Source organism: Cygnus atratus, chromosome 6, assembly GCF_013377495.2.
Source record: "Cygnus atratus isolate AKBS03 ecotype Queensland, Australia chromosome 6, CAtr_DNAZoo_HiC_assembly, whole genome shotgun sequence".
Classification (NCBI taxonomy): domain Eukaryota; kingdom Metazoa; phylum Chordata; class Aves; order Anseriformes; family Anatidae; genus Cygnus; species Cygnus atratus.
In genome coordinates, this window is record NC_066367.1 from 14,696,231 (window position 1) to 14,718,361 (window position 22,131).

The window sequence follows — 22,131 nt, forward strand, 5'->3', positions numbered from 1 at the left end:
AGCCTGGGCTTTGACAGCAAGCAGAAGAGGAGGCTAATGTACTGCCCAGTTTTACCTCCTGGTGGAAGGTGGCTTCTGTATGGGCAGCAAGTTGCTGGGGAGTCATGTTTAGGATTGAATGCTAAAGCCTTGGACAGCCCTAGAAGTTAGAGCTCTGCTGCTCTCAAAGGGAGCCATGTCAGAGAACTGATGTATATCCTCTCACTGTATTTGCTGTCTGAGGATTTGTATTTCTGTGGAGTTGAAAACAGCCTTCCACCACCAATCTTAAGCATGAAACATGCACGCATCTAACTACATCAGTGTCAGCCCTAAAGGTAAGTTAGGCTATACTTTGCTTAAGGACAATTTTTGCTGGTTCCCACTGCTGGGAGTGTTGGTGCAAGGTGGTGTTAATGTTAGTGGGAGCCACAAGGGTCCAAGAGCTCTGTGAGTTAGCTGGTACACTGCAAAGTAGATGATCATGTTTCATGAAATCCTGTGCTCTGTTCCGTTGCACACTGAGTGTCCACTGACCTCCAGCTCTTGATTTGATAGGACCTACTGGTGTTTAACTTTGAAGGTTATTGATGCTAAATGCTTGAGTGAGTGTTAGGGAGAAAAGGGAACATATTAGCCATAAAGGAGAGGGAATGAGTATCCACAGAAGCAGGAAAAGTAGTTCCCTCATTCTCCATGGCAGAGCAGGCAAAGGGTTCTTATGATCACACTGCCTTTTTTTTCCCCTACTAATGCAGAGCCAATACTGCTTTCTCTCCTCAGTACTACAGCAGCACTCTTCGGTTCACATGGATAGATTGGGTCCTGCTGTACCCTATGGAGTCCTCCAGAAGGTGGAAATTTTGTGTTGGTGCAGAAGGAAAGCTATACTGTCAGGGAATTAAAAACAAAACAAAAAGTATAAGATTTAATTCTATTTCCCACTTATTTGTTTGTTCTATTTCCTGAAAAGGGCTAAGATTCTTCCTGTATTCTGTAATGCCAGAGGCTGGGTAGGAGCTAGTAAGTAACAAGACAATTTGTCAGAGGTGCTGTTGGATTATGACCTGTCCGATTGTGGCATGCTACTTGTGTCTGCAGGCAGGTAGGCACATAGATCTCAAGATATTTCTGATGGATATTTCCATTGTCTCAGAGTATTCAGAAATAACTTTTCTAGGTGCACTTTTTACATGCTGTTGTTAATAACAGACTACTGGACTGGCTGTTGTGTTCATTCACACTATGGTCACCGTGACAGCTGCTAGTACTTGCGGAGCCATGTTTCAAACACATGCGCAGCCCTAGAGAAATGTAAATGCTAGCTGATCTAATTTGATCTGATTTTGCATTTCCATCCTAACCCACACTTAAAATAGCTGGTCAGCTGCAGGGTGAGTGTCTTATCTATAACCAGTTTCTGATCTTCACTGAGTGGTGATGTATTAGTTTGATGCAAATTTCAAGTACAGTAATATTTCCATCTGTTTTCATTGTTGTAGCTATATACTGGCTCTGAACAGGAAGTCTACTGTGGCTATTTCTGAATGATGCTGGCAGCAGAACACCATAACAGAAAATGGGGAGTAGAATTTGTGCACTAGTATTTATATGTCACTGCTTTGTAACAGTGCTCATGTTGAGAAATATGGGAGGTAAGCTCTGCAAGTCTGACTTCAGCTATAACCTCACTCATTCCTGCTGAGTTCTCATACTGTTTTTCTACCAGTCAGCTGCCCTAGGTTCTCACCTGGCAACCACAATCAATGTAGCATAGACAGCACTGCATCTGGATTAGCCAGGAAAATCGGTTTGAGCTCAAAACCCTTTTTCTATACAACCATTAGCCTCCCCTTTTCATGTCATAGTTAATGAAGTCTTTGGGAGAATAGACCACTTTTTGCTGTTGTGAACTACCAGCACCCTGTAGAGATTAAGTATTCTTACTGGGGCTACTTTGTTTTTATGAATCCTTTCTTCTGGGTCCCATTCTAGTTGGATGTAAGGATGGGAATACAGAGCCACCCTGGGTGGTCTTGTGTAGACTGGCACCCCTATTGCAGGCTTTTCAGCATTTTTTTAAGCAGATTTAGCATACAGTAAGTGAGGCTTTCAGCACTGCGAGACTAATTTTACAAGGGGCTCCCTCAAGTCAGTTGTTTGTCAGTTACTTGCTGTTGTAGGTGGGTCTTTTTGTTTTGAAGGGTTTGAATCCTACCTGGGGACCTGCAAGGAATTAGCCAGCCAGCCCTGTGCTCTGCCTCCAGCTGCATGGAGTTGCTAGCCTGTACTTACCAAAATGGTGCTCTTAATTTCAGAAGAAAACTTCAGTGCAAGCGGTACTCTTCAGTGCAAGCGGTACTTTTAAGTTCTTGTGTACTACCTGATGCTTACCCCCCCTTGCAGCTGACGTATGGCCATCTAGGCCACAATAATTAAAACTCTGCTCTAAGAAGGGAGAGAAGTTATTTCATGTTTGTGTCATGTTCTGACAGTCTATCCCAGTATGCACTGTGCTGGAAGGTACTAGAATCTGTTTGAGGTAGGATTTCCCCTATAGCTGCTAATCACACAAAAGGAAGGAGAGACACAAAGAATGTTAGTTGGCTTTTATTTTAGTCTGCACTAAAATATTCTTAAAAAATGGATGGAATAGTTCTTCACAGTCATAATCTGACCTGCTATATCATAATAAGAAGTTCAGTAATAGTCCAGACAACTGGAGAAAAGTTTTGCACCGTTATGAATTACATGGGAAGGGAGGAGGGAACAGTTCCTATGTTTCACATCCAGTCAGATGGAATATAACAACGCATGTACTGCATTTAGGACACTGCAGCATGGTTTTATTAGGCTCTTAGCTTATAGGGCTTGGTTCCAGCATTTACTAAGTGCTTCTTCTCAAATGCTAGTCCTGACTTAAGAAATACCTTGTAATCAGGATACTGTGCTCCAGTTGGCACTAAAAATAATACATTAAGAAAGAGAGGGGCTGCAGTGGAGCTGTCACAGTCCTGTGAGCTCATTTATACTCAGTGGACACTACTGGAGCAATAAGGACGGTTCTGGTTTCTAAGGTCTGTTGGACAGTAAGTCACTGCTGGTTTGACCAGAGGTGTGACAGAGACTGGCTTTCAGTCTGAGAGGAAAGGAGGAAAAAAAAAATCACAGATAAAGTCAGAGAAGAACCTCAACTCTGCTATGAATGACATAAGGAATCTAGTCCCACATTGAACTTGAATACTACCACATTCAGCTGCTTAGCAAAAAATAAGGCCTAGCCTAGCAGCTCAAGGGGTTTAAGAAAACAGTATCTTTTAAACATTTAAAGTTTACATTTTTTTCTAGTATTTGAAATGTTACACAATAGTGATGCAGCATCACTTAAACCACAGTATATGTGGGAATTTCCTTGTTAGCAGAGCTTGAGTAGAACCCATGCCTTAAAGTTTGGGCAGAGAAGCTAGCTTCCCCTTCAAGTTTTCAGCAAGCTTGTCCATGAACTCAAAGGTGTTCAGGTAGTCAGAACGTGTGACACTGTGGGGGAAACAAAACAAGACAGACATTACTTATGAAGCTGCTCAGTGCTAAAACCAAGTAAAACCAAGCCCCTTCCAAACAGAGTTGATTATTTACTTACTTAGGTAGGCCTTTGATACAGGCAGCAAGGTCTTTTGTCATGAAGCCTGATTCAATGGTCTCAATACACACTTCTTCAAGGGCAGCTGCAAAGGTCTTGAGGCTAGTGTTGTTGTCCAGTTTAGCTCTGTGAGCTAGTCCTCTTGTCCATGCAAAGATGGAGGCTGAGAGAAAACACTAGATTACTGTTCTTCTAGAACTCCTTAGACCCTTAAGACGTTGTACTAAACATATGCAGAACTGTTATTTAACATTAATAACACTGAAAACAGAAGGAAGTTGAGTGTTCTCTTTCCCATTACCAGACTTTCCATCTTCAGCTAGACATCCTTTATATTTTGTGCAGCTCTAAAGAAAAACAGAACTTGGAAACTATCCCCTACCTCCAATCTCCTCTTTGTATCTGTCACTTTACCTTATTTTGTTCCTTCCCAAGTCAGAAGGAATGACCTGTAAAGGGGCTCTGATTACAAAGAAAGCTGCCCTTATGACAGAGAACTTATGACAGCTGCCCTTAAGACACTCTTCTTCCTGGTATTACATTACATAGCATGGTCCCTGTGCAATTGTAGAGGAGTCTTTTCTTCATATACAATTCTAGATGCATTTACACTTTAAGCATGTACATGGCTTAGAGAATGGCTGGGTTTTATTTGAGCATCAGGGAGGAGAATAAAATAAACCTTTACTCCTCTGTGGCTATACACACATCATTTGGGGAAGAGTGAAAGCATGTTTCAAAAGCTAGCTCATGTCTAGCTTATTGCTTACAAACTCCATTCCAGCCTGCTTTGTCTTCTGTGGAGATCCCTGGAGCCAAGTGCATTATGAACTACCAGTGTCACTACTCAGTAGTGTTAGGCTCTCCACAAAGGATGCAGGTGTTCTTATACCAAACCTGTTCTTTTATGTGTAGAGGTCACCAAAGGTCAGTGAAAGGCAGCTCACCAATGGGGTTAGTGGAAGTTTCTTGGCCTTTCTGGTGCATGCGGTAGTGACGAGTAACTGTGCCGTGAGCAGCTTCTGCTTCAACAGTCTTGCCATCAGGGCAGATCAGCACGCTGGTCATCATCCCCAGAGAACCATAGCCTACAGAATACATGGCTCAGAAAGTTCAGTGTTTCTGTCAGAGAGCTCTATCTAAATTGCCCTTAATCCCCCCATCCTACAAAACTCTCCTAGCCTTGCTGTATTTGTCAACAGCAGAGCTGCTGCTGCAATTGACTGACTAGTTTTGACAGTTTAAAGTGACAGCTCATCTGAGCAGAAAGTACTGCTGAACCATAAGATAAAGACATGCAGACATTCTGCCCCACTTCAAGAACATTAGTATTGCCGCCTAACTTCGTAGACTTTTTTTTTTTTTTTAACTGAAAAAGGGCAGTCTGAGACTCCTAAGCAAGCAGCATTCATCTGACAGTCACTATCTCACCCAGATGGGATAGGAAACAAATCTGGGTTCTGAAAGTTTTCTTGCTCATCCATATAGCACCTACCAGTACGCTCACCACTGGTCAACCATTAGAATAGAAAGCCTCTTGGTTATTATATTGCTAGGAACTGCCATCTGGTTAAGAAGTACAACTAAATACATGGTTTGCATTCAATGGATTTTCCTTGTTAAAGTGAAATCAGAATTGTTTGCTTTTTTGATGTCTCCATGACTGGCCACAGGTACAAAGTTTCCGAGACCCAACACCACCTCTTGGGCCATTACATAAGATATGACACAAGGCCACAAGAGACTGCTACTGAGTTTACTGCGGTACAGCAGAGGAAGCATCTCATACCTTGTGCAACAGAATCAGACTGCACATCCCCATCATAGTTCTTGCAGGCCCAGACAAAGCCTCCTTCAGATTTCAGGGCCTGAGCAACCATATCATCAATGAGCCTATGTTCATACCAGATCTTCTTGGCTTCAAACTGGGACTTGTATTCTCTAGAAAACAAAAACCAGAATACCCTGATATATAAAAGCAAGCTGTACAACTCATGCAAGTAACTGTGCATAGAGGTGAGTTAAACAACACTGAAAGAAATGTGCATCATCTTTGCTTTTTTCTTTTTCCTTAATTGTTATGGTCAGTGTAAATCTGTTCAGAACCAGAGAGGAACCCATACAGAATCCATGGCTCTCTGTTAGAAGAGATCAACACCATAGCCAGATTTAGCAGAGCCTTAAATAGTAGTGTGTCCTGCAGGACAAGGGAGACTGTAATAGGGAAGGCGCACAGACTCCTGAAGTGAATTAACAACAGCTCATAAGACTGCAGAAAATGTTTCTGCTACAGAATGACACACTGTAGTAGGAAGTAGACAACGATCATAATTACCTGTCATAGATCTCTTGGAAGATGTCCTTAAAGCGGCCATCGTATCTCTTCAGGATGGTATTCTTTGTGCTCATGTAGAGAGGCCAACCTTTAGACAGCGCCATTTGGAAGGAACTGTGCGCAAAATCCTTGATAGACTGGTCAAGATTGTACATTCCCATTGCTACACCACCACAACCTGTTCGCAGAGAGAGTACAGATTTCAAATGGATTTAATTTTGCTTAAGAATTTGCCAGTCTTATGACAGGCAGGCATTATTCCCAGATACAGTTTTCATTTTAAGGCTGGTTCTTTCAGGAAAAGATTCACTTTGCACTATCAGCTCAAAGCTGGAGCAGTCCTGTGGATAAGAAAGGTGTTCTTGTTTTACAGGTCATAGTATTAAGATGTACTTAGCTAATACCCCTAAGACGTTTCTACCTAATCCATATCTAAGAAGCAGAACTGTGACAGGAGTGAGCATGCTTGAATTTCTACTAATGGGATAAATAATGGAGAGTATTTTCCATCAAAGCAGCAGAAAGAGGTTTGAAGTAGGGGACTCAGTCAAAGCGAGAAGTGGGTTTGCTCCCATCAGTCTTCAACTACACTGCAGAACTAGCTCCAGCAGTAAGAGACTGCTTTTTTTTTTTTTTTTTAAACCTAGCTCAGGTAAACAAGCCCCCACATGCATTCCTGCCTCTGTTTGCATGTGTTTGGCATACCCTGCAGCTTTGTTTCACCTGCTCAGGCTCACTTCCTGCAAGTTGTGAGGAGAACATACCAGTCATCTGGGTGCAAGGTAAAGTCTTCAAAGGAGCACTGAGGAACCATCAATGTTCACATGACTTAGACTGTATAATGCAGGTGTGTTATCAGCCTGAATGGGAGTGCCTTAAACTTACAGCCTAGCTCACCTGGGGAAAAGCAGCATTCAGATCACATGAAAGGCTGGTTGGGGGGTGAAGGTCTAGGTCTAGGGCTTCATGGAAAAGCTTTGTCACCTTCAGAGAACAGCTTTTTGTGCTTTTAAGTGAAAAAGGAGCTATGTTCTTAATTTCAAGCATCTTACTATTGCCACCTCTGGAGTTTGCTGTGCCTTTATCAGGGATCTTTGCTCTGGAACAACCCAGATTTATTTTACTTTGAAAACAGAAAAAACAGTCTTTCCTAATATCAATCTGTCCTTACCTCCAGGTTATTAGATGAATATGCATGCTGGATAAACTTCCTCTGGCTTTTTCCCTCTTTATCTGCTTGCCAAGGTAGCAAGGTCACTTAAGTTGGTATTGGCAGGGAATGGAATTCTTGCTGTTACCAGTGAAAATACATGTTGTCCCCCTGCCTCCCTTAGTGAGTCAAGGGCAGAACAGGGTCTGACCAAAGATCGTAGCCTCAGGAGTCATGATTTCATAGTTAGCTGGACAACAGCTATTAAGTTTTATTCAAATACTTATTTACATATAGGTAGAAAGCTTGTTGCAATCATACAATTCTACAGCCACTTAAAACCTCTCAATTCAGTGTCAGGGTTGAAAATATTAGTATAGCGATGGGACAAGCTTCCCTTATGCATGGTGGAGGTGTGCTGGCACAGCAGCTGCCTGTGGGGTGGGGAGTTCCCCCAGAGCAACAGCAGTAACTTGCTGCGTCTGCACTACCTTGCTTCCTGCTTGCTGATGCAACACACCAGAGCAGTGAATCAGACTGACAGCTAGGACTACCAGACACCTCCAGTACAGGCTCTCCAGTCACTTAGTGAATGAAAACATTAAAACTAACAGTAAAGCAGGTGAACTCTGGGTAAAAAGCTGCAACAAGAGATACTAGAGGTTTGGTTTCCTGTGAGCAAGAATGCCAGAGAAATCAAGCGTTACATACATATGGCAGTTTTGGGACCTGTTTCCCAAGCTAAATGCATACAAACTAGGATTCTGTGTTGTTTACATGGACATATTAGGTCTTTTCAGCTAGAAACAATGCATTGCACACTCGCATGCACAGGTCAGCATCAGGCTTCAAATCCTGAACCCTCTGATCACTGACAGGCAAGATAGATGACTGGTGTGATGTTTTCCTCAGTCCTGCCCCTGAACACCCTGGATTCTAGCAAGGTGTATGTAATTGTTTTCACACAAAGCCCAGCAGCATCAGCACTCCCCCTCCTGAGACAAGCAATGCCTACAACCAGCACAACAACATTGCTAGGACACAAATACCTTTGGGACTCCATCTGTTAAAACAGAGTTAGAGCCTACACAGCCAGGAGCACCCTTGTCAAATCTCCTTTCCACCTTTTAGAGTTAGTGTCAGTTCTCATTTCTATTGAGAAAGACTGCTTAATAAAGAAGGGTACAAACCAAAAAGGTGTATAGAGCCCAGTATAGAGCCCAGCAAGAATTGTACCTGAATTGTTCTTAAATACAGTTCCCCTCAGGTCAAGCACTGTTTAGCAAGTTCCCTTCTAATCAGAGGTAAAAGCATACATGTCATTACCAGAGTCATTATACAAGAACACGGCAGGTGGCCAGTCTAGTATGGTTGGGTATTTGATGTGCTGCTTTGATCCCAGGAAGATTTCAAGTAACTTTCAGTACTTCCCAGATGAATAACAAAGGCTCTAACCTTCTCCTACCTCTGCCTCCTGAAGTCATATTGTACCATCAAACATACCCAACTAATAATTGAATTAAACCAAAACTACCAGTTCCAAGGAAAACAGAGATAGTACCTACTTTCAAAGTTATGGACCAGATAGGTGACTGGTTTGCCTCCATCTCCTGGAGTGTATGTCATCTCTACTTTTCCAGGCCCAGGTACCACAAAATCCGTTGCCCTGTACTATTAAAATAAATTGCAAATAAAATCGCCATGATTATTTTATGTATCAGGAGGACAGAGCCATAAAGATAACGAGGGTAGGGTAAAGGTGTAGAAATACATAAACAATTGTAAACAATTGTAAAAAAAACAAAGAACATTGACAGGCTGTCATTTACTCAGCCACGTGTTCATTGGACTATCTTACTGGAGAGGAGAAAGACAAGAACTCAAGAGTCTGCCTTTGTCAGAAGTGATTTTCTTCTTCAGGGGAAAAAGCCTGCAGATTCTTGAGCTCCATCAATTGTCAGAGCATCTATTTCTGCAAATGCATAGAAGTTTTAAAGTGCCAAGTATCCAGAGTGTTGTGTTTTTTGAGTAGAAAGCTTCCCTCTTTCTCCCCTCCAAGCCATTCATATCACAACAACTGATCACAAGAATAAAGAAAAATCATACAGCATCTAAGCAAAAGCCACTACTTCTATCCATTGTATGACATTTGTAAGGCCAACTTGTAGTAAGAATTCTTGGAGTTCTGTAAATTGCTACACATTTTGCTCCTTTGAGCTGCACAGACTCAAAAGAGCGAACAGGTACTTCAAGTTTTTAAATGGTGTCTCATCTTCCCAGCTGTCCAGAACAGTAGCATTTAAGGTCACATTTCCTTGAAATCTATCATCCGTTTTCATGTGGTTTCCCTTTTATTGAGAAAATCTGTTCCTAAGTTACAGAAGTATCTTGCTAGCATGTCCTTTACATTATTCCTTCCATTTTTATCTTATACCTTGGCAGGGTATTAATCCTCCCCTTTAATCCATTGTTTCTTATTATTTTGACCTTCTCAATTATTCAGTACTGTTAAGGATTTTGGACCACATTCTTTTCCATTGTCAGGACTTATTTTACCTTCCCACCCCAGCTAATCTCACAGCTTGCCCTCAGTGTTGGGTTTACTCATTTAAGCAGTTACCTTTTCATGGAAAATCTTCCTTCTGTCATGCCTGGCTGCTTTACAGGGCATCATTTCCCAAGGATAACAGTATGGCTGGTATTTATCCTCTGGACTGCCCAGAGGCCACTACACTGAGTGCCACACAACTTTTCATGGCCTTGTACTGTCTCTGCCGATGGACATTTCCCTCCTTCTATTCTGCAGCCTGATGTGCCCACTGTGAATACCAGCCCTGCAGGAGCGCTGTCTAAACCCCAGTTGTTGATGTCAAGCTTAAGAGGCAGAGCACAGTTTAAAAAAAACTATATAAGACAACTTCTCCCATTTTGAGAAGTCACTCAGATCTTTCACTATGAGCAACACTTGCCACCAGGAAGCTCTTATGAGAAGCAACAAGATAGGCTGTGTAAAGCATATTTTCTAAAGGCATTAATACGTAGGGAGGAGGATTCTGTAGAGGTGAAGAAAACAGCTTAGAGGAGAGAGTTATATCCTGCGTTCAGGTATAGCCCTGTCTAATCCAAGCAGGGGTCCCTGAACACTGTTTATACAACTGCACTGTCTAAGGAACAAAGACATGAAATAGGCTCTCCCACATTTTGTCAGGTGATGTACAAAGTGCTAGCAAGTACCCACTCCCAGGTGGACTGCAAGGGATAAAGCAGCAGCACAGGGATGTCTGAGTGCTCTGAAGGTCTACACTAGTTCAGGACTAAGACTTTTCATATAGCAAGAAAAGAGGGGGTAAGCATTGAAGTGACTCACTTGATCCCCATAAGCGTGACGGCCAATGACAATGGGTTTTACCCATCCGGACACCAACCGAGGGATGTTCTTGCAGATAATAGCCTCCCTGAAGACAGTTCCACCTAGGATGTTTCTAATTGTCCCATTTGGAGACTTCCACATCTGCTTCAACTTGAACTCCTCCACTCTTTTCTCATCAGGAGTGATGGTTGCACACTTTATGCCAACATGGTATTTCTTTATGGCTTCAGCAGCTTCCACAGTCACTTTATCATTTGTAGCATCACGATGCTCAATGCCCAAGTCATAGCTATAACAAACCCACAAAGACAGAATTGCCCAGGGCATTGGTTCATGTCCAACAGGAAAAATAAAGTCCCCATAGTTTCAGCACTCTACCCTAACTGAAGTTATTTCCCTCCCACTCCAGCAGCATTCACACTGGAGGAACATAGAGGCTGGTGGGAAGGTGGACAAAAAAAAAAAGCTTCAGTTTATGTCTGAGTCTCTCTTCCAGTGTGGGACATAGCCAGTATCTCCTTTGCCTTCCCTTCTAAGCTTCCTGACAGTGGAGCTTCCAGCCTGGGTTTTTCATGGCATGGAACAGCACAATCCCCAAGTGAATATAGGCCTTTATTTCAAGCCTCTTGTACTGAGGGTTTTAGCTTCCTTCATATATTGAGTGTGTGAAGCAACACCAGGCTTCAGATTGAAGACTGCTTTGACAATGGACCCACAATCCTGCTCTGGCAGCACAACTGCTGAGAGTTCCCTCAAACAGTCAGAGGAAGCATGTTTCCTCCACTGACTGTTTTACTAGCTTTTTGAGAACAATGGGTGCCCAGTGTGGGCTAGTCCTGAAGCACAGCCAGCTCTACATGAATCTAGCTATTGTGCCGGCTCAGCCAGGGGTCTACTTTGCCTCCTCCCACCCCTCTTTGAAAATGGAGGTTCTCCAGACTGTGTGCATGTATTATGCTGCTGAGTTCCTGTTTGTCTGGGTCTCAACACCAGCAAGAAAAAGCCTGATGTAGGTGGCATACAAATGACATCAGGAACAGGGGAAGAGGTCAGACCTGTGGGTTTATTAATGGCAGCTACTGCCAAAGGCCTCTTTTCCACGCAGCTAGGAGCAACACAGCTGGATATTTATCTAATAATTATAGCTCAGAGGCTAGAAAGGGAAAGAATTGTTTATTCTGCTTGACCAGATGCTGTACATAGCATGCACGTCCCTTTTGCCATAACAGCTGTATTTGTCTTTTCCAAAAAGGAAGCATAGGACAGCCTAGGCTCAGGGAATAATTGCAAGTTAACTCACACTGCCGGCAGCAGAGGTCAAGCTTAGAGACAACATGGCAGAATTTGTGCCCTACAGCTGCCCTTTTGCCCTCTGGGCAGGTCTCCAGAAACCTGCTCAGAGTCCACAGATGTTAGGCTTCAAGCCAGGGAATGGCTGAAGAAACCCATGTTTCTAATTTTTTAGGCTGCAGGAAGCCATGCAGACTGCCCAGGTACTGGAAAGCAAAGAGAATAGATGAAAATGCAGACCATGGCCGTAAGGGAACTTCTTAGAGGCACAGCACAGAAAACAGGTAATTCCTTATTAAGCATTCACTGTCTACTGCTGTGAAGAACCCCAAAGGTGCTTCCAGTGGAGAGTTGGCCAAACTATCTTCACCATGAACCCACATTTTCCACAGTACTTAGTGTAATTGGTCCTTGAGGTAAGCTGACCAGGAAGTCAGCCTAGCATTTTACCAGTATAAAAATGGGCTAGTAGCCTCTCTGCGCTAGTGCTGGAAGAGCTACAAGGCTCTCGGTGCTAAGTGAAACCTGATCAATGCTTAATGACACATGCAAATTGTAGCACCAGTCAGCTATATGTCATAAAGAGCAATTACCTGTGCAAATCCAGATCTACGTAAGGAAATATCAGCTTTTCTTTAATTAGTTCCCAGATGACCCGTGTCATTTCATCTCCTTGCATCTCCACAACAGAGCCTCCATGGATTTTAGACATCTTTATCTGTAGTAGATTAAAAAAACAAAACTGAGTTAAAATATACCAGTGATATACCAACACATGTATCCTGCATTTTTACAACACAATTAGTAGAGAGGTACTAACATTGCATACAGGACCTCTCCTGAAGTCTTGAGAATAACTAACTGATATTTTTCTTGAAGCCCCAGCTCCTAGAGAGATCTACCTGGAAATGAAATAAAAGGTTAACAGCTGAGCATCAACGGCCTGCGTTCTGAGCTTTAGTTATGGCTGTACAAAAGAATTTGAAAGCATAACCAAACTGCTCCCCCAATATTCCACAGAAATAGACGAGCACTTTTTAAGATTTCATGAGTTCTAATCCAGTTGCCTGTTTCTCTCCCTTTTTTTCTGGAAAATGATTGTTAATGGGCATATATTTTAATGACAGCTCGGATTACTGGCACTGTTAATATTAATACATTGTCAGATTCCTTATTAGCTTCCTTCCCTAGGGAAGATGAAAACAGGTACAGAAACCCAAGGGCCACATCAACAGTACTTTCTCCTGGCAAGCTTCTGCTGTTAAAATAAATACCAGACAGATTTTTTTCTGTATGGTACAGACGTTTCCTAAGATATTTGTTCAGGCTTAAAAAAAATCAACCCTGAACTCTACCCTTCCAGTTGCACTTTGTTCCTTGACAAAAAAACAACCCCACGAGCCACTGGACTTTCCTAACACAGTGCCCTGCTTTCTAACATCCATAGTTTCTTGATTCTCAACTCTGATTATGCAAGAGCTATGACTTGGCATTTTCTTCCTCCCAAGACAGTCCAGTTCTTGTATGCAGCTGCTAGGATAGTACAGTGAGATACCAAGCCCTTGTGCCTGAATTTACAGTCTCACAGATACCAAGGTCCATGAATGGCTTTACCTAGATGAATAGGCCCTGTGTTCAGGAGGGCTCCTAATTCTGGATGCAGTTATTCAGAGGTACAAGGTTTGTAGTGCAAGGGCTCCAGGCTATAAATGCATGGGGAGACTGCTCCCAACAGCAAGAACTACGAGGAAAAAAAGCAAGCAAATACTCTAACTCACAGCCTCATATTGCTCAATTTCACATGAGCACAGACTTGAAAAAATGAACTAGTCAGGCACTTCTACCCCAGAGGAAGATAAAATCTTGGCTCACATTAGATCTTTCTAGTCCTCATGGAAAACTTTAACTTAATTATTTGATCACACGCAGTATCTCTACTCAGTTTATTTATGCAAGAATTTCATGCCTAATTTTCAGTGATAACAGCTTAATTAGGGACCTTCTCACACTCCTGTGGCCAAGGCACAGGGTCACTGGCCAGGAGCCTTCAGTTTTGCTCTTGGCACTTACGCATTCAGAGAAACTTTGGTGATTCATTTAAGCCAAAATGTACACAGACTCTCACCCACCAGCACTTGTTTTGTGGTTTGATCCCTACTTAAGCAAGGCAAATCAGACAATGTCAGTCTCCCCAGAGCAAAAGGTTTTGCAAAGCTAGCTTCAGACCTACATAGCAGTGTTGTCACAAGGGGAAAACAAAGGTACATGAAATGTGCCTGCACTTGAGATACACCGCCACCAAGATGTGGAAATTGCAGCTTCTTAAGCAACTCTGACAGTACCATATGCGTTCGTCTGATCACGGCAGCAGCACCTTTCCTCCCCTCAAGCCCTTGCTCTGCGTACAGGCACAGCACTGCAGCATCCTCCCTCTTCTGAGCACCAGAGCTGGCACGCCAACAGGTGCGTTTCCCCGGAGCACATATTCCCTGCAGTGTTACTTGTCCCCTTGGATTTTGCACTCTCCAGCGCTGCCAAAGGTCAGCAGAGTCCTTTTCCTACCCCACCCCTTCTCAACCATTTAACCAAAGCAGCTAAACACGAGCGTTCAACAACCTCCGAGCTCCCCTGGGTCTGCAGCGAGGACCGGGCCCAACAGCCGGCAATTAGGGATTTCAACACCTCAGCTCACGTCTGCAGAAGCCATCTCCCGACCAGGCCTGCCCGGGGGCGAGCCGGGGCGGCTGAGGCAGGCCTTGCCTGCACTTGTCTTCCAGCCGCATCGCCCCCAGCCCTCCCAGCTCACCCAACCCACCGGCGGCGGGGCGAGGCCGGGCCCAGCGGGGAGCGGCGCCGCCGGTACCGAGGGGCGGCGGCGGATCGCGAAGGGAGGATCCGCCCGCTGCGGGTCTCCCTGCCCAAAACAACAAAACCCCGAAAAACGCCAAGCCGCCGTTCCGGGGCCTCCCCGCGGGGAGGGGGGCACGGCACGCCCGGGGGAAGAAGACAAAAGGCGCGGCCCCAGCCCACCCCCCGCTACCTGCTGCGCTCCCCGGTTTCTTCTGCGGCGCTCCCGGCGGTACGGGCCCGGCCGCCCGCGGAGCCTCTTATGGGGCCGCGCCCCCGCCCGGCTCCTCCTTGCTGCTGCTCCTCCTCCTGCTCCTCCTCCTCCTCCTCCCGGCGGCGGGGCGGGGCCTGAGGCCGCCGGACACGGACGCGGCCCCGAGCCCGGAACCGGCCGCCCGCTGCCCGGCCAGCCCGGGCTGTGCGCCCCGCTGCCGGGCAGCGCCTGCCCGCACCGCGCCCTGCCCGCCGGGACGGGCCCTGCCCAGCCTCCGGGCAGCCGGGGGCGGAGGCGGCACGGAGGCCCGGGGGGTGCTGGAGCGCTGCCCCCTGCCTGCGGGGCCGGCCGGGGGGGGTCTCGGCAGCCCCGTTCCGCAGGTACCCGGCCGGAGGCGGAAGGGTTGGGGCCGATTGGCGCTGCCTCGGCCGCTATCGGCGGCGATTGCGCAGGGCTGGCGGCGGGCTGCTAGGGGCGGGAGGGACAGCCGGCCTCGGCACGGCCCGGCCCGGCCCGCAGGCGGCAGGCGATCGGCCCCGGGGGCTTTAAACGCTGCCGAGGCCCGCGCGGCCGCTTTGCCCTGGGGAGCCGTGCCCGGCCCCGCGGGGCGAGCGCCGCCCCCGCAGGAGCAGCGGCTGCGTCCTGCTGCTCCTCGGGGCTGCGGCGCGGCGGCCGCGGGCGTGCGGGTCCCCGGGCTTCCTTCTTGTCGCGTCCCGCCAGGCCCGAGCCGGTCACGGAGAGGGGAATTTGGCGTCCTGGAAAGCTGCTGTTTATCTCGTGAGGGTGCTTTGCAGGCGGCGGTGTGGGGAGCGTGGGCCTGTCCTGCCTCCAGCATTTAGGAAGCAAGTGCCCAGTTGCCTTAAGCATTGGAGAAACGATTCCAGATTTACCTGAAGGCATTTCCTGTGAGGTCTGGTGTCCACGCATGTTCAATTATCTGTTGTTTGAATAGCTTTGTAGGAATGCACAATAGTTAAATATACTATGGCTTGCAGGGAAGAAAGATGTGGAAGCCTTCCAGACCATAACACAAACTTATATAAAGTATGACCAAAAATTCTCTTAAAACTTTGTTCGTGATGTCTATTTTTTTTTTCCTTATAGTTTTGTGAATATTGGGAGAAACTGATCTAGAGGTGCTTACTGTACAGAGCAGTAAGTAGGTCCTGCAGAGCCTTACAGACTCAAGATGTGTGCCTTTGTGTGCTGCTTGTAGGAGTGGTCAGGCACTGCCCCATGAGCTGCAGCAGCTGGGGAGCAGTTCCACTGCCACCCGGCAGCCACGTGGATTTCCTCTGGACTGCGAAGATTTTTCGTGTGGGTTCTTAGAGCTTGGCAGAAAGCATTCTAGCCAGTAAAATACACGTATGCTTTAGGGAGCAGCAGGGGAAACTTGAAACCTTCTCTCATGAAGGAGCGTGTATCAGCTGCAAAGCAGGAAGCGGACTTAGAGAGCTTTGATCCTTGGCGTGGATGAAGGGTGTCAGCCGTCACTTGTGTGCTCAGTCAGCTACCTGTGTTCCAGCTCTGTCAAATGTTTCATCAAGTCTTGCTTGAACAAAGATGAAGGTAGTAAGCGCCTTAGCTTGTGGGGATAGACTGTGGGCTTTGTGAGGTGGAGTGGAAGAAATCAGGTGTGTATTAAGGTTAAATAATACAGAGTGTGGGAAGGTATGACTCTTGGCCATATGAAGGCTTTGATACACAGCAGATGGGATCAAGAAGTATGACTTCCCCTGATATAGACAGCTTTTTATTCCTCTCCTCCTTCCCTTGGTGTAGCTACTTTAGAAAACAAGGAAGATGGGAGGTGTTACGTATGACAAGAGACCACAGGTTGGGTTGCTGCCCTGGTGACTTGCACAGGGTCATTGTACCACAGAGGGAAAGGAAGCAGTGTGCCACCAAACAAACTTAGTCTTTCAGTCCTGCTTTCATTTGCATTTCATTTATTTCTCATTCTGAAGTTAACCTGGCCAAATAGCCAGTATGTCGCGTGCTTGCTGAGGTGTTCCAATTTTCTTGTTACAAGGGCTATGGAGGTCGCAGAATTGATAGCTTTTCTTTTTAGATGTAGTACATTGCATGCGGCGCCTCCATTTGAAAACTTCAAGCAAGTCAGTTCCCGTAGAGCATCAACCAGAGCATGCTGTCAGACAGCCTAGTGGCTGTTTACTTTCTTAGTCTGGTTGCTCTGGATGTTGCTCTAGCAGCTCTGAATTGCTATCTCTGAAGATGCTGCTATCTTGCCACTGACCAGACAGGGGACTTGGGCTCCTAAGTTTGGCCCTCTGACCTGTGCTAATAGCAGATGTTTGCGGTAGGTGGGGTGAACACCTCCTTCAGCATCTAATGAGACACCTCCACTTCAGCTGACTGAAAATGTTCTGCTTCACCACCCTGTGTATAATGCATGTTGCTGAACTCTTTCCAGGGCACGTGAAATGGCAGCAGATGACAAACGGTCTCCAACACTGGATTCTGCCGGTGATCTACCTCGTTCTCCTAGCAGTCCATCTCATCTCACTCACTTCAAACCCCTGACTCCTGACCAGGATGAGCCTCCTTTTAAATCGGCCTACAGCTCTTTTGTAAATCTCTTTCGCTTCAGCAAGGGTAAGTGCTTGGGGGAACGTGTATATGTGGATTTTGCGTCCTGTTGATTTTTATCGATGGCCTCTGCTGCTGCATAAACTTGTAAAATCACCTCTGAACATAGGAGTATAATGTCAGACTGCTGGCCAATCAGATGGTGAGCCAGTCTTTTGCATCTTGCTCTTGGTTGACATAGTAGAGCTGTGCCATGGGAGAAAACAGCCAGCATCTTGCAGTTAGTACTTGTTGGCTGCCAGTGAAGGTCGGAGACAAGCTAGTCTGCAGACAGTAATATATATAGCTTCTTATCTGGGTGTTTGGATGTCCCTTGTCTTTATGAAACTTTCAGGGCTAAAAGCAGGAGTAACCCTCTGTCAGGTTATATGAGCGAAATATCTGCCTGCCCTTTCAAAGCAAGTTCTTATTCCAGACTTAATCCACTCCTCACTTTCCTGTGTGTCTTGTACCTTTATTTGGGTGTCAGACAGCAGAGTTACAATAAAGCAGCGTGTTTATACGAAGTCTGTTCTTAATTTGCATGGCCTAAGTGTTCCCGTATAGTGTTATGAAAGTTTTGTATATTTAAAAAGTACTATTTGATGTTGGCCTTTGTGTTGCATGTGTCAGGAAACACGTATGTTTTCAGTAAGCAAGCTCTTAAAGAACTCTGAGTTCTTGCTTTTTGCTTCTTAGAAGAATCTTGCATAGGGTGGTGAATGAATGCAGCATGGTGCATCATACAAAAGCTGCAAGTATCTTTGCTGGAGATGGCAGCCTGGTCACCTGTTTTTGTTTAATGTGTTCATTTTCCAGCTCTGTCAAGCATACTTCTGAAACGTTTGGGCTGGGAAAAAAGGGCCAAGATTAATTTTTTTTCATAAGCAAAGTGATCTGTTAAGACTAATTACTTCTTATGACTGCTGTTAGTTTGTACAGTAGAATTCACTTGTCCCGATTAATTTATTGAAAATAACATGAGCTTAGTCAGCATTGGCTTCACTTGTTTGTTTCTGGTAAATGTAGCTGGAGTCAGCAAAATATTGTTTTGAAAGTGTGGAAAAACAGCTTTGAAACAGCACACAAAAAGGGCATGTTGCTGGAATCAATGAGAACCTGTCTATACTTGATCCTCTGACGGAGAAGGGTGGTTTATTAAAGGCTGCAGTAACTGTAATGTGACCACAGTACCGGCTTCTAACATAACTGAAAATCTCCTCTGAGGGCAGAAGCTGATAATAAAAGGTAACTATTCCATATATCAAGAATAATTCACGTTTGCCAGTTTTTTTAATCACTTTTCACATTAGGGATATTTCTGCAATAGCTTGAGCCTTGACAGACAAGTTCTACATACTGGCCTATTTCCACATTTTTATGGCACTTTTCAGACTAAAAATTCATGTCCTTTGTGATGTATAATAATGATCCAAATGAGCTGTTCATGAGGGTTTTGCATGTGATACTGTTGATACTGTTTTTTTCTGTCACATATGAACCATTGATTTCTTGTTCTTTTTGTCACCTCCAGATGATGGCAGGCTTTCATCCTCAGCAGAGAGAGCAGAGGCAGCACAGGCTGATCCACAGGCGCTGAGTGGTGGCTGGTCCAGTCCTCAGCATCCCACCAGGGCTCAGTCTCTGAGGTCACCAGTTCCTTACAAAAAACAACTATCTGGTGAGCTGCAAAGAAGATCTTCTACAACGCTGGGTAATTTCAACTCTTTATGCTACAAGGGAATATTGTACCAGCCAGTCTGGGATGCTTTCGAGTGAGGTGAAAGGAGGTAACAAAGGGTTCATTATGTAGATCGATAGCAGAACTTGTTGGTGAGCTTGCACTTTAACCTCAGAAGCATAGTCCCTCCACATTTCTCAGTGTTCAAGCAAGATACTGTTTGTTGTTGGTGGCTCTGCTGTTTCAATTGCAAAGCACTGAAACAAAAGAGGCTGCCAAAACATGTTCAACATCTTAAAGCCACTTGAACCTTGATTGTGAAAATCTGTGTTGTCTTGAGAGACTTCAGTTTCTTAACAGCTACAAGCAGACTACAGCTTCAGAGCTCACACTGAATGGGGTTGATGTTGGCGTCTTCAAGGAAGCTTTAAGTGCATTTTTTTCTTGTAGCTGTTATGAGGGGAATTGAATAGGTACTCGTCTGAATCTTTTTATTTATAACCTGGGGACTATTGCCACATGCTTTACTGTATTTCTTGTAGGTGGAATGGGAATCAAATGTGATCTCAGAAATGCAACTGTGTGATGGCTTTATGAAAGGCTGGAAGAGCTTGTTAGTAGATTGCAGGGATTCCTGTTGAGATCTGCTTGCTCGTTGTTAGCAGTTTAAGGTAGTCTTGAGCAAACTGCTAAGCTGGGTAAAGATCCTGTGCCAGACAGTATTTCCAAGACGGTGGTACTCAATGCAAACAAATCTGATATTAAATATTGTTAATTTGTGTGGGTTTTTCAGAAAAGCATCTAGTCCTGGTAACCATGTCTAGTGTAGACGACTTGCATTTTCATCTTTTTAAGTTATTTGCATTCTGTCTCATCGGATATGTTTATCATCTTCCTCTTTCCCCTTCAGTGCCGTTTGTGCTATTCAGTTATACCTGTCACAACAAACCAAATAAGTCGGCTTGTTTGGTGTTTTTTTTCCTTTCTTAGGCTTTTTCTCAAGCACCGCAAGTATGGCTGTGTGCTCTTGACTGATTTGCCAATTTACCTTATTTCATTCTTAGTCACCTCTTGTAGATCACTTAAGTATTATCTCTGGATTGTCGGTTAGAAACCTTGAGGCAAGGTAGGTCATTTGGTACATAGAAGGCAGGAATAATCTTCATGTTTGACATTCATTGGCAGTAGGCAGTCAGGGAACTGAGATTTAGTCAAATGTGTGCTGCAACAAAACTTGCTGCATTATTCCAACTCCTTTTCAGGACCTCCATGCCTGTCCTTGGGTTTAGATGAAAGTATGCTTAGAAAAACATGAAGGCGAATCAACCTGGCAAGAAGTAAAGCTAGACCAAGTAAAACTTGCTGACTTTTTGAAGAGATTTCTGTGATATTGGGTACTGAGTGGCCTTGACTCATGGTTGAGTACCTTCTCCCAAATGTGCTACTAACCTTGGTGCACTGGGTCTGGCTGGCATGGATTTAACTTTCTGTCCCCACAGCAGCCCGTATAGTGTTGTGCTCTGCCCTTCTAGCTAGAACAGCCTTGATACTGCACCAAAGTTTTGTCTATTGCTGAGCAGTGCTGGCACAGCACCAAGACTCCCTCCAGTCCCCCCCAAGAGCCAGCAGGCTTAGGGTGGGCAAGAGCTGGGGAGGGGACGTCACCAGGGCAGCTGACCTGAACTGACCAAAGCAATATTCTGTATCACGTGGTGTAACGCTCAGCAATAAGAGGTGGGAAAGGGGAAGGAGAGGGGTGTGTGTGTGTGTGTGAATGTGAGCTCTTGTTATGAAAACATCTGTCCTCACTAACAACCGCTGCGTGAGGCCCTGCTTCCCACAATGTGGCTGAACATTGCTTGTGGATGGGAAGTAGAGAGTAGTTGTTTTCTCTCTTTGCTTCCGTGTGGCCTTTGCTTGTGTTTTTTTTCTCCTCTTTTTTTTTCCCCCCTGTAATTAAATTTTCCTTATCTCAATCCGTGAGGGTTTTTTTTCCCCCATCATATTTTCTTCTCCCCACGCACACACTTTGAGGGGTAGGGGGGAACTGAAAGAGTAGTTGTGGTCCTCATTTGGTACTCTTAACAAAGATGAGCTGTGTAATTCAAGTAAAAGTCTACAGGGTGGGTGGGGAGGTTTCAGGGGGGCTTTTCAGGTCCTTCTTGCTGTATTTGAAGAGGGAAAAGGCCTTGTATCTTCCCTCTCCCAAAATCAGCCTTTTTGTTGAATCAAGCTTTAGAAAATCATTTTTCCTGCTTTCTTTTGTCTTAAGAGGTGCTGAATAAACAGACCGTTGAGGATTTGTGAATATGGAACAGAAGAGAATTTTGCTTCTGCCATTGCAGCTGGTGCTGGGTTGCACAAATAATCTTAGAGACTATTTTCAATAAAGAATCACAAACATATTTATAGCTCCCATCACAAGTATTTTTCTTTGCTCAGATACCAAAGTATTGAAGTAAGTGATGTGATGTACATAAACAAACCCTAGATGTGTAGGTTGACTCACCCAGTCAGTTCAGTGACAGTGAGGTGTCTGATCTAGCTGAGTTTTCTTGCAACCTCCTATCTGTCAGTCTCCAAGTGTTCTAGGCCTGGCCATTACTTGTAAGAGGTGTTTCTTCCTAATGACATGGGCAAGTGTAGGCAGGAAAAAGTTTGTCCTTCACAAAGGTCTCCCTAGCCTCCTTGAGTTTAAATAACATGCCAAGTTTAAGCAAACTGAAATGAATAAATAAAAGACTGAGCAAGGCTGCTGGTGCCTCTAAACAAAGGTGGAATGTAATTGCTCCTGAAGAAGCTGACTCCTATCCTCGTCTCTCCATCAGCCAGCACTGTCTGTGCAGCAGATACTTCTGTTCCTCGGGGACCGTGCTTTCTGACAACTACAAGTGCAGAACAAGAAGGGATGGTGGCTTTTGTAGGAAAGTGTCTAGCATCAAAGCAATAGGATTTCAGTTGTGTGCTTCCTTGTGACGGCTTACACCAAAGCATTATAATAGCATCTTCTTGGTTTTGCAAAAATAGGAGAAGTTG

At 44.9% G+C, this 22,131-nt stretch overlaps 2 protein-coding genes across 3 annotated transcripts in view; one reads left to right on the top strand and one right to left on the bottom strand.

The window, feature by feature from the left end:
- Nucleotides 1-2,573: 2,573 nt before the first annotated feature.
- IDH1 (isocitrate dehydrogenase (NADP(+)) 1) lies at nt 2,574-14,948 on the bottom strand. Of its 2 annotated transcripts, XM_035566422.2 has the most exons (10): nt 14,805-14,923; nt 12,585-12,666; nt 12,358-12,482; nt 10,472-10,763; nt 8,670-8,775; nt 5,955-6,132; nt 5,409-5,560; nt 4,567-4,707; nt 3,620-3,782; nt 2,574-3,516 (listed from the first exon to the last, which is right to left on the bottom strand). In XM_035566422.2, exons 3-10 carry the CDS (start codon nt 12,474-12,476, stop codon nt 3,423-3,425), a joined length of 1,245 nt encoding a protein of 414 aa, XP_035422315.1. In that variant the 5' UTR covers nt 12,477-12,482; nt 12,585-12,666; nt 14,805-14,923; the 3' UTR covers nt 2,574-3,422. The 2 variants fall into 2 exon arrangements, with proteins under 2 accessions (XP_035422315.1, XP_035422309.1); XM_035566416.2 differs by lacking the exon at nt 12,585-12,666 and having other exon boundaries at nt 14,805-14,948.
- Nucleotides 14,949-15,125: 177 nt separating this feature from the next.
- PIKFYVE (phosphoinositide kinase, FYVE-type zinc finger containing) overlaps nt 15,126-22,131 on the top strand; it is a 62,497-nt gene continuing 55,491 nt past the window's right edge. The window contains 3 exon segments of the mRNA XM_035536742.2: nt 15,126-15,205; nt 17,260-17,441; nt 18,949-19,128. Coding sequence (XP_035392635.1) covers nt 17,270-17,441; nt 18,949-19,128 — 352 coding nt within the window. The 5' untranslated portion in view covers nt 15,126-15,205; nt 17,260-17,269.